This window comes from Acomys minous (genome assembly GCF_964271855.1).
Source record: "Acomys minous genome assembly, chromosome: 17".
Classification (NCBI taxonomy): Eukaryota; Metazoa; Chordata; class Mammalia; order Rodentia; family Muridae; genus Acomys; species Acomys minous.
Window position 1 is genome coordinate 23,074,542 of NC_140500.1, and position 11,908 is coordinate 23,086,449.

General features: G+C 45.2%; 1 protein-coding gene and 1 pseudogene across 2 annotated transcripts; both read right to left on the bottom strand.

The window, feature by feature from the left end:
* Window positions 1–416: 416 nt before the first annotated feature.
* On the bottom strand, window positions 417–740 carry LOC311588405 (small ribosomal subunit protein eS27-like; annotated as a pseudogene). Its single transcript has one exon. The product of its transcript is annotated as a small ribosomal subunit protein eS27-like (transcript).
* Window positions 741–3,301: 2,561 nt separating this feature from the next.
* AICDA (activation induced cytidine deaminase) lies at window positions 3,302–11,545 on the bottom strand. Its single transcript, XM_084765812.1, has 5 exons — window positions 11,459–11,545; window positions 6,807–6,954; window positions 5,060–5,330; window positions 4,579–4,694; window positions 3,302–4,295 (listed from the first exon to the last, which is right to left on the bottom strand). Exons 1-5 carry the CDS (start codon window positions 11,464–11,466, stop codon window positions 4,242–4,244), a joined length of 597 nt encoding a protein of 198 aa, XP_084621938.1. The 5' UTR covers window positions 11,467–11,545; the 3' UTR covers window positions 3,302–4,241.
* Between the last annotated feature and the right edge of the window lie 363 nt (window positions 11,546–11,908).

An 11,908-nucleotide genomic window follows, 5' to 3' on the forward strand; every position in this document is an offset into this window, starting at 1 on the left:
ACAGATTGATCTCAATTTTACTACTAATATGTAGTATTATACTACTAATATGTAGTGTATCAAGATGACCTTGAACGTTTTTTTTCAAGACAAGGTTTCTCTGTGTAGCCTTGAACCTTGAACATTTTTTGTTTGTTTTATTTTGGTTTGGTTTCTGGTTTCTCTTTTCTTTTCTTTCTTTTTTTTTTAAAATATTTATTATTATGTATACAGTGCTCTGTCTGCATGTACACCTGCAGCCAGAAGAGGGCATCAGATCACATTATAGATGGCTGTGAGCCACCATGTGGTTGCTGGGAATTGAGCTCAGGACCTCTGGAAGAGCAGTCAGTGCTCTTAACCTCTGAGCCATCTCTCCAGCTGGTTTCTGGTTTTTCGAGACAGGCTTTCTCTGTGTAGCCTTGGCTATCCTGGACTTGTTTTTTTTATTTTAATCCAAAATGTGTTTATTGGGGTGGTTTCCCCCTCATCTTGAATTAGGTACTTTCAGCGCTGCTTCCTCCTGAAGGAGCATCCTTCTGTCAGCCTTGCTTTTCCTCCTGTAGGCTGACAGAGAACAGTGGAGCAGCCAACACACAAGACTACCGTTTGTGCATGGCTAAAGACCGTGGTGATTTTATAGCAGCCTGGGCACTTGACATCCATAAAGTAGGAGTTGGGGCTCTGCACCAGGTGCTTTTTCTTGTGTTTCCTCTTCTCCTCTTCTGGAGAGAGATGAAGGAGATCCTTTGCAGAGGCATGTTCTCGTAGGGAGGTCGTCACCATTGGAAAGGGCCTGGACTTGTTTTGTAGACCAGGCTGGCCTTGAGCTCACAGAGATCTGCCTGTGTCTGCTTCCCTGAGTGCTGGGATTACAGGTGCGCAGCACGGCCCCCAGCATGACCTTGAACTTTTAATATAGCATATGCATCTATATGATGTCTGTGTGAAGGCGCATGTGTGCACTGCAATCCTGTGGGGGGTTATTGGAAGCCCCTTCCCTTTGAAAGAATCCTGACATGCAATCCTAAGCAGTTTTTCATTCCTCTTTGCCTCCAGCCCCTGGCAAGTGCTTAGTGGTGTCTACAGGTTTACCAGTTATCAACATTTTCTGTCTGTTCTGTTCTTTTTTGAGACAGAGTCCTGCGTAACCCCCAGTGGCCTGCTGGGTCTCCCAAGTGCTGGCACTACAGGTGTGCCCAGCCACACTTGGATTCCTACTCGGGATATTTTAGGTACTGGCATCGTACAACATGTGGGTTTCTGTGTGCGTCTCTCACAGATCACAATGTTTTTATTTTAAGTTAAGTGAATCTCTTTCTTTTTAAAGCTGCATTTACTTATTGTGTGCATGTGAGGTGGCTCACGAGCCTTGATGCTTGTGAGGAGGTCAGAGGGCAGCATTGAGTTGGTTCTTTCTTCTACAAGCTCTGGTTGTCAGGCTTGGCTGATGACATCCTTGTTGCAAGATATTTGTGATCCCAGAGATTGGGAGCTGTAAAAGCCCATCTTTTGTTTGGTGTGGTTGAGCCCTAACACACCTTTAATCCAAGAGCTCTCTGTTCATTGTAAACAGGTGGTTATGGTGTGGCTCAGCCCCAGCACACACCTTTACTCCAAGAGCTTTCCATACACAGGACTTAATAAAGTTAAGCCTAGGTCAAGAGCCAGAGCAAGAAATCAGCTGACAGAAATTAAAGAATGGGAGGGATGGGGGCTGGAGAGATGGCTCAGAGGTTAAGAGCACTGACTGTTCTTCCAGAGGTCCTGAGTTCAATTCCCAGCAACCACATGGTGGCTCACAACCATCTATAATGAGATCTTCTGGCCTGCAGCCATACATGCAGGTAGAACATGGTATAAGTAATAAATAAATCTTTAAAAAAGATCTTCATGACTTTAATTTTATAAATCATTTTTGGCACTATTTGACTTGGTGGCTCATCTCCAAAGCTTCCAACTTCTGACCCCTTATTTGGTTTATTTAAAATGAGCCTGAATAAATTTGCTGTGTGTGTGTGAGTTCCTAAGAATCAAGAAAATAGTTTGATTTTAGATGGTCACTATTATGTGCACGGCTATAGTAATTTCTAAAGTTTCAAATTTATGAAACTTCATGAACTCACTTTTTTTTTTTACTTTTGGTTTTTCAAGACAGGGTTCCTCTGTGTAGCCTTAGCTGTCCTGGACTCACTTTGTAGACCAGGCTGGCCTAGAACTCACAGCAACCTGCCTGCCTCTGCCTCCCGAGTGCTTGGATTAAAGCCGTGTACCACCACACCTGATTTTTTTTTTTTTTTGGAACCACTTTAATATTTCAGGAGAGGAAATGAGGGCAGGAACATCACGGGATGCGCTACAGCATAATATAAAACACAAATAAATACAGGACACAATTAATGATTTTTATTTTTTTTCTACCATTCTGCAGCAACTTACATACAATAAATACAGTTGTGTGCACAGGATTTCCTGTGTGTCTTTTAACTTTGTTGTAAGGGTAGTAGACAATACCTGCACAGGGATGTTTATTCTGAGTGTTTTTCTCATCATCAGAGTTGTTAGGGAGACAAGGCATAAAAAGGGACAAATAGGGAGTCTATGTTGGTTCCCTACATTTTGTTTGGTGAAGCATAATTTCCCTGCCATAGGTTTGCAATGTTCCTTGTTAAGTATTATTTACCCCACCACACTGTTTAAATAGGGTCTGTCTCACCTTGCAGCCAGGCTGGCCTCAGATTTACAGTTACCCTGCCTCAGCCTCCTGAATGCCAGAACTACAGATGAATGTCACCTTGCCTGGCATCAGATACAATTCCATTTTGTTACCCTCTTATACAGTTCAAAGTTTTGGGCAGCAGCATCGCACACATATAAAAACCTGTCTTTTTTTTTTTTTTTTTTTTTTTTAACTTTGCTGGCCACCAACCAAAGAGAACAAATTACCCATCGGCACTCAAGCGACTCTCAAACGTCCATTACTAGAAGTTTGCGGCATTTCTAAGCCACAGGCTCCTTTAAGAGTCTGTTCCCAATGTCATCCCTTGCAGGGCTTCCATCAGCGCCATGCTGGGCCAGAGCATCCAGAGGTTCACCGCCTCTGTGGTCGTCTCAGCCACTATGAGGATGGAAGAATGTTCCGTTTTCAGTGGAAAGCAAGGTGGCAGTTACTGGCTATGGTGACTGTGTTCTTTGGATCTGGATTTTTCTTCTTTTTTTTAGCTACCTAAAAAATAAGGCTGTTTAAATCACCCCTTTAACAGAGTGGTTAAGAGATGTGATCTAAAAATTGGATTACTCTTGAACTCCCCCTCCCCCCCAGACAGGATTTCTCTGTGTAGTCTTAGCTGTTCTGGATTCGCTTTTTAGATGAGGCTGGCTTCGAACTCACAGCGATCTGCCTGCCTCTGCCTCCCGAGTGCTGGGATTATAGGCATGCGCCACCGTGCCTGACTTCAACTCTTGAACTCTTCTAGATAAGACTGTAAATAAACTAATGACATTTAAAAAGAGAGAGAGAGAGAGTCTGTTCCCAGAGAATCTGCTCCCTGAATCATCAACTCATTTTCGGAATGGTTTCTTCATAGTCCTCATCTGCATTTTAAGATCCTTTATTAAAATCACCTTGAGGTGATGATCCATACTTCAACTCCCACCCCAAGCCCTCTCACATGCAAATATGAACAAAAACACGACAGACAATGAAAACATACAGCACACGCCTGCATATTAATGCTGTTGAGAGAATGGCTTGTGATGGCTCAGACTCCCTCATCAGGACAGCCTACAATCCAAGGCCTCATTGGAAGAGGACCCTTGAAAGTGAGCCTCAAAGGAAAAGAGTAGAAAAATCTGTCCCTGATGCCCCTGACGGTTCAAATGAATAAGTAATACAAACAGAGGGTAGGTGTAAGAAACCGTGTGATCGTCTCCGTCTGCTCTTACAAGCATATTGCTTCTGTTTCCATCCTGCTTAAAAGTCAGAGAGAGCATCACTTTAACTATGGTCCAAAGTCCTGATGTTCTGCTGTTCCCCAGTAGATGGCGATGTTGCACTCAAAGCTACCAGTTGAGTAGTCATCACTCTGGAGGTCCTACGCTGTTTTGCAGCTCAAGTATTTTTTTTTTAAGTCATATAATTCCACCCCTACACTCTGTGAAAGTGAGTATTTAAGGAGAAAAACAGGTAGTTGATGGATCGCTTTTCTATCCACTCTCTTCAGCAGAGAAATTTCATCATGTGACATCCCAGAAGGTTGATATCAAAGTCCCAAAATACGAAATGCATCTCGCAAGTCATCGACTTCATACAAGGGCTGCAGAGAAAGAGAGACACTGACTGAATGAATAGCTTCAAAATTGAGCTGGGGCGGGGGGAGGGGCGCGAGGGGAGGTTAGCAAAAGGGAGCATTGTGGAAAGGGGCCAAGAGGAAGAGGTCTAAGTGGAGGAGCGAAGCCCTGGGGAAAGACGGAAGAGAAAACTGGATTGTAAATGCCATGATATATTCACCATATAAAAACAAATGATACAAATAAATATCTAAGAGGCTCCAGGCTGGGGTGGGGGAGCAGGCATAAGGGGGGGGGGGATATTCTTACCAAAAGGATGCGCCGAAGCTGTCTAGTAAGCCGGACGGAATTTTCGTGCAGCCCTTCCCAGGCTTTGAAAGTTCTTTCGTGGTTTTCTACAAATGTATTCCAGCAGTAAAAATAGTCTTAAAGAAAAATAAATAAGTAAGTAAATAAGGTAGGGGTGTGTGTGTGTGTGTGTGTGTGTGTGTGTGTGTGTGTGTGTGTGTGTGCACTCGCAGCTCTTCCAACTTCTATCTCTCAGGTTCTGACAGTTCTGATAGTGCTGCCTACTTATAATCCCAGCCTTCAGAAGGCAGAGGCCAGGGAATCGCAAGCTGAAGGCCAGCCTGGCTTAGTGAGACCCTGCCTCAGAAAACAAAGTAATACTTTTGGCCTTGAGGACGAACTGAGAGCGAGCCTTTATGCAGCACCCGGCCTCAGTCTCGCCGCCGATTCGCCTCGCTCTGGGCTGCAGTTCACACATCCCTCTCCCCTGCACAACCCTCACCTTTGAAAGTCATGATCCCAATCTGGACCCCAGCGCGGTGCAGTCTCCGCAGCCCCTCGGGCTCGGCCTTGCGGTCTTCGCAGAAGTAGAGGCGCGCCGTGAAAATCCTCAGGCTGAGGTTGGGGTTCCATCTCAGAAACTCAGCCACGTGCCGGGCGCAGTCGTAACATGGGCTCCAGGAGGTGAACCAGGTGACTCGGTAACACCGACCAGGGTCCAGATCCCAGTCAGAGATGTAGCGTAGGAACAACAACTCCACGTGGCAGCCCGACTGGAGGAAAAAAACAGAGAGCGCTGGTGATATAACGGACATGCTCTCCCACTCAGGCCATTTGGTATGTTTGCGGAGGATGTCGCACTGGCTGCCCTAGAACTCGCTCAGTAGACCAGGCTGCGTTGGAACTCACAGAGATCCACCTGCCTCTGCCTCCTGAGTGTTGGGATTAAAGGTGTGCGCCACCATGCCCAGCATAAAGTTAATTTTCTTACTGGGGCCAAATCTCTTTATCACACTGGCCCATGCTGGGTAAAGAAAGATTGCAGATTCATGGGACCAAGAACAATGAAATGAGTTAAGACCAGAAGAAGAATCGTCACACAGGTTGCAGGGATTAAATTTGTGTTTCAGAAGTGACAGTTTGGATGCAGTGTGGTGAAAGCGTGTCTTGTCCACTAGGTGGCGCCAAGACAATTTGCAAGGAGGGTTAAGACACTGTCAGGAGGGAAAAGCTTATTTAGGGATGGGAGATTAGAGTCTCGATCTCGGCATGTAAGTGGAGAAGGGCAATTAAGTAAAGCGCGTGCGCTATGTGATTGCCGGGACTGTGATAACTGCAACCCTAGCAGGTCCACCTCCTATTGCGGAAAATGGTTAGTCTAAGACTGAAGGCAGTCTTTACTCATCGCTTTCCTTAGCGCTCTTTCCTTAGCAGTAAATAGAGCTGGTGTTGTGAGCACTTCCTGCTAAATAAGAGAAAGTACCACTTGGTAAGGTCGTCTATAAACACTGTGTGTCATGGCTCCAAGTAGGGAAGAGATTGTGTGTAAAACGGCGGTGTAAAGTGACCCCACCAAAAGCTAGGCAAAGGAAACAGCATAATAAAAAGCTAAGCCCTCAGGCTCTCCCTGGGAGTCCTGGAGAGGAAACGAAATGATTTGGAAAACAGAGTTGAATTGATGTCATTTTTTCCTATTTTTTCCCTCAATTTTCAAAAATTCTAAAGACACACACACAAAGTTTATCTTTCTCACTCAAGGAAGTGCTTGAGAAAGAACCCAGCACTAGGGGATTAAAGTACTAAGGGCCCAGAGGTGATTAGGGGTGGAGCTCAGGGGCGGGACTAGCACTGTAAAAATTAAAATTCAAAAAATGTTTCCTACATCAATATGATCTTTTTGTTTTTATGTGTTTATTTTAGGCTTTCTTCTCCTCCTTCTCCTCCTCCTTCTTCTTTGTGTGTGTGTGTGTGTGTGTGTGTGTGTGTGTGTGTGTGTGTGTGTGTGAGACACAGGGTCTCACTATGTAACAGCCCAGGCTGGTCTTAAACTCACAGAGATCTGCCTGCCTCCCAATTGCTGGGATTAAAGTCATGCACCACTACTGCACAGCTTTATCTTAATTTTTTTTTACCTTAACCTTTTTTTAAAAACTATTTTTATATATGGAGAGTTTTCCCCTCAGCACTTGACACCGGTGGCATCCATAGCTTCATCAGTTAGCGTCAACAGTCGCCAACCCCCTTGGTACCTTGTTGCGAAGATAGCCAAAGTCCAGTGAAAAAGAGGTGGCGCTGTCCCTCCTCTTCACCACGTAGCACAGGTAGGTCTCATGCCGACCTTTAGCCCAGCGGACATTTTTGAAGTGGTAAAGAAACTTCTTTCGTTTCATCAGAAGGCTGTGAATGAGAGAAGAAATTTAAGGCACGGCTTCTCTGTCACCGTGTGCCTTCAGCTCTATTTATTATTGCTGCTGCTACCGGCGCCGCCGCCGCCGCCGCCGCCGCCGCTGCCGCTGCTGCTAAACTAAAGACTGAACTTACAGCCGTGGGAGTGATAGTTAAATGCTTCGCCACTGAGCTACATCCCATGACCTATTATTACCATTATTTTTTTTTTAATTTTATGATTTTTGGGTTAAACCCGGAAAAGATAGTCTTGTTTCCTTTTCTGGATACCTGAGATATGCTCAGCTTAAAATCCATCCACCCTTCCTTGCTTCAAAGTGAGACCCACTGGAGTCCTATTTGAGTCCCCGCGACTGTCACGTCGCGCTCGTGGGCATAAAATGACCTGTTCATCAGTCTCATCCTTGTATTTCCAACTTTTCCTCCTGTCCCCACCTCCATCTAGGACCCCAAACTCCACATGGTCAGGCAGCAGGTCTCCCTGGCCCACAGTCCTCCATGTCCCCCTCCCCACAGTAGTCAGAGTAGCAAATTACCCTTATTAATTTTTATGTTTAAATGTATTTTGTGAGTTTTTTGTTTTGTTTTGTTTTTCGAGACCCCTTGCTGGGCATCCTCCCTCCCTCCCTAAGCACAGGGTCATATAAAGTCATCCGACTTACAATCACTTTTCTACATAGTACTCATTTTTCATTGAGCAGAACTATAACAAGCAGTTTCCTCTGTCTTTAAAACAAAATATTTGTAGTCAGGCATGATGGCGCACGCCTTTAATCCAGGCACTTGGGAGGTAGAGGCAGGTGGATCGCTGTGAGTTTGAGGCTAGCCTGGTCTATAAAGAGAGTCCAGGACAGCCAAGACTACACAGAGAAACCCTATCTCAACCCCCCCCCCCCAAAAAAAGAGCACATACTGCTATTCTGGAAGACCTGAGTTCTAGACCCAGCACTCACTCCAGGTGGCTCACAACCATCTATCGCTCTAGCTCCAGGGTGATCCAACACTTCTGGCTTCTGAGGACACAGACACACACACACACGCACGCACGCACGCACCCATGCACTCAACGCATGCTGTGATTTTAAAATTTTTTGTGTTGGGCCTGGAGAGATGGCTCAGAGGTTAAGATCACTGGCTATTCTTCTAGTTCAATTCCCAGCAACCACATGGTGGATCATAACTATCTATAATGAGACATGGTGCCCTCTTCTGGCATACAGGCAGAATACTGTATAAATAAATAAATTAATTAAAAAAACACTTTGTGTGGTATGTATGTATGTGTGTAGGAGGCGGTAGAGGCAACACATTACAGGACGTCTGTGGAGATTAGAGTATAAGCTTGGGTGTCGGGCTTGCTCTTTGCTATGCACCCAAGTTAACTGGCTCACAAGATTCCTGGGGTCCTCCTCTTTCAACCGCCCAGCTTGCCTTAGAAGCCTGCTTTTGGGGAGCTAAACTCAGGTCTCCGTGTTTTCATGACGAGCGCTGTTACCACAGAGCCATCTTTCCAGCCCTTAAGTTTCTTTAGAGAAATTAAAGTCCCTGTTAAAGCTGTGGACGTAATAACACAAGCCAGGAGATATAACAACAGCTTCCCTCACTTGCAGAGCCACCACTGCCACACAGTGGTGATGGGTGGAAGTGCAGAGAACTGGGGCGGGGAGAAAAGAACTAGTTACAGATTTGAATACGGTTTTGATACAAGAGAATTGAAACCATTTTTCACTTTTGTTGTTGAGATGTAATTTACATAGCAATCCCCATTCACTTAAAATCTACAGCTCTCAGAACGATGACAGGTCCGCACCCCAGATTGCAGCGCAATTAGAACCGACAGCTTTTCTAGGCTTTGTGAAGTTTCTATGCCTCTATTTGCTGTTATTTCTCCTCTTACCTGGGCAAATGCTGACGCTCCCTGTAAATGTGAATTATCCCAACCTTCTATAATTTCATTTAAATCACATTTTTTCCTTCCTGTGTGCCTTCTCTCACTGAGCAGAGTGAGTTTGGTATTCATCCAGGTATCACTAGTTGGTTCCTTTTTCCTGCTGAGCAATATTCTACTGTGTGGGTATAACATGTTTTGTTTATTCATTCACGTGTGGATTGAAATTTGGGTATGTTCCACTTTGGTGCAGTGGTGGTTAGAATCACTGCCAACAGTCACGCAATACAATAGCTAGTCCCTCACTTTTGGGGTAATTTTTTTTTTTTTTTTGGAGACATGGTCTTGCTGTGTAATCCATGCTGACCTGGAAATCTCTATGTAGCTGAAGCTGGCCTCAAACTCATGACCATCCTGTGTTAGCATCTAACAAGAATAGCTTCATTTTGAAATAACAATTTACTATGATAATCATCATAGTATCTCCATATCTACTGTTCATCACTAGCATATAAAAAACCCTAGCACCTGGGCATGCTGGTACACACTTTTAATTCCAGAACTGGGCGGGGCAGAGGCAGGTGGGTCTTTGTGTATTGGTGGCCAAGCTGGTGTACACAGACAGTTCGCAGCCAGCCAGGCTGTGTGATGAGACCTCGACTCAAAACAGCAGCAGTAAACACTTAGCATCGCTCATGATAATAATGACAGGTATTTGTCATTTAAACAGCTTGGGTTTCATCTCTTAGCAATAAATCCCCTTTATATTTAACTAAACTTTGTGTTATCTAGACAGGAAAAGTGGAAAATTCTTGGTCAGTGGATTGAGCCTGGAGCCTTGTACACACTAGTGAGTGCTGCACCACCAAACCACACGCACAGCCCTAGAAATTTTGTTTTTCTTTTTCACATACTGTGAGTAGCATGTGCACGGGGGCTGTGTGAGTGTGTATGTGTGTGTGTGTGTGTGTGCATATTAATGAGTGTGTACTGGGGCTGAGGGCTGCTATTATGAAGGAGAAATATCCTGGGAATTTAAAAAAAAAGGTTGTGACCCATGTAAAAAAGTTATATACGAACCACAGGAAGATAGAATAGGCCGGTTCTGTCTTAAGATCCCAGCCAGGGTGGGCGGAAGTGCACAACCCTGGCCTGTTGTTTGGGTGCCAAGATCCTTCACTTCCCACAAGCCCAGCTAGGAGCCTGTTTCCAGCTCCCTCTTCTCGGCAGGCTCCTCCAGGTAGGGAGGACTACGCTAGGTGCTTTTTCGGGCCTATAGGCTGACAGCTGCCGGGACAGCTGTGCTCCCTGAGGTGGAACACTAGCCACTCCTCCAGCAATGCAAACCAGGCACAAAGGGTTAAAAATAATCCCAGCAGAGCAACAGGGCAGCCGTGGCCCCTCCTGTAGCTGCTCACTGCCCTCTATTGCCCTCAGTGCCACCTCTCCCCTTTCTTGTTGTTTTTCTCTGAATTTCAGCCTTACCTTGGTCTTCACTTTGCATCTTGCTACGTGCATGCATTTCTCTCAGACCCTTCCCCATCAGGGTGTGGACCTCAGATTTATTTTCAAAAATATCTCATTATAAACTCATGAAGTAGTTGAGACTGTCTGCCTGTGAACATGCTGTTTGTTTGTTTGTTTGTTTGTTTGTTTAGGGCTCGGGATGTAGTTCAGGCAGCGGACTTATCTAGCATGTGCGTGTGCCAGCTCCTCAACCAGGTCCCCAATGGGGGAGGGGAGTGGGAGGAGGAGGAGGGAGAGGAGAAAGGAAACAAAGAAAGAAAGAAAGAAAGAAGAAAAGAAAACTCTGGGACCTGAGTTAAATACATCAACTCCACATTCTCAATTATGTAACCAGAATATGGACTTGAGCGTCAGTGCGTGAGTAGGCGTGACTCACACACTGCGATAAATGTAGGAAAATGAGAGAGAAACTTCTGCTAATGGCCCATCATGAACTGCATAGAAGAGCCCCAAACGCTTTCAAGAAGTTAAGAAATCTCTGCGTAGATTAATTAAGCAGTAAAAAAAATGCCACTAAGTATCCAACAGTTGAGCCTATAACACCAAATTGCTCATCTTACTGAAATTCTCTCCCTACAATAGATACCATGGTAATGAGTTGCGAGCAATTCATCTCAAATGCTTAGTGTTTTTAAAGAAGTACAGACTTCCTTATTATCGCCAAATCATTCCAGTAAAGACTCCCCATGTGAGTCTTAAAATGTTGACTATTTGACAAATAATTATGAAAATAACCACTACTGTTCTTAATGAGGCGTTGCTCCGGGCCTCTTTGTGCTGCGAGCCTCTAAGGGTTTGCTGTTATTGCCATAAGCCAGCGCCAGCTCTGTCCAAATTTCAGGATGAATCAGGACCTTTTATCTTCTTTGCGGCACAAAGAAAAAAGAACTGGAGAGAGGTGGGGAACCGGGAGAGTTAGGTTCAGAACACAAAAGGCCTAAGCAGAGGATGCTGAGATAGCTCCAGAATAGAAAATGTGCATACTGACAGGCAAAGCACTCTATCCGGCAGCTAGACAGCAGGACTGGAGATCACACACACACACACACACACACGCACCCACACAGACTGTCTTGTTACCTGTCCATATCGGTCTCCAGCGTGACTTTCTTGACTCCCTCAAATCCTTAGGCCAAAGGAAGCTTGCTTCAAGCAAGGCTGCTTCAGTGCAGTTGTGTGACAAAGCGCTGGTCCCTGACATTCAAATTTGAGCTCTCCCTTGTGGGCTCCTCCCCCTGATAGCATCACAACCACCAGGTATCCAACATCTACCTCCTGGGTTGGGTCTGATAAAGATGGGTGGGGCTCTGGTAGGCGGAGCCACGTGGGTTAAATGACAGGCAGTTCTGCGTAATGTTTGGCCTCCTCTGAGACTGTCCCTTTAAAAACCCAGCCCAGGCACCATAGGTAACAAAGAACAAGAGATAACAGCAATGGACATTTCTGAAATTGTCACCATGTTAATAAGCAGTATCTGTGTGCATGCGTGGGTGTGTGCATGCGTGCCTGGGAGGCAGGTGTGTTATATTC

What these genes read in the sequence shown, in the direction of transcription:
- AICDA (XM_084765812.1), bottom strand. An exon ending in TTGGCTATCTTCGCAACAAG is followed by an intron (nt 5,331 to 6,806) that starts GTACCAAGGGGG and finishes TTTTTCCTCCAG; the next exon opens with TCGGGCTGCCACGTGGAGTT. An exon ending in TGGGATCATGACTTTCAAAG is followed by an intron (nt 4,695 to 5,059) that starts GTGAGGGTTGTG and finishes TTTTTCTTTAAG; the next exon opens with ACTATTTTTACTGCTGGAAT.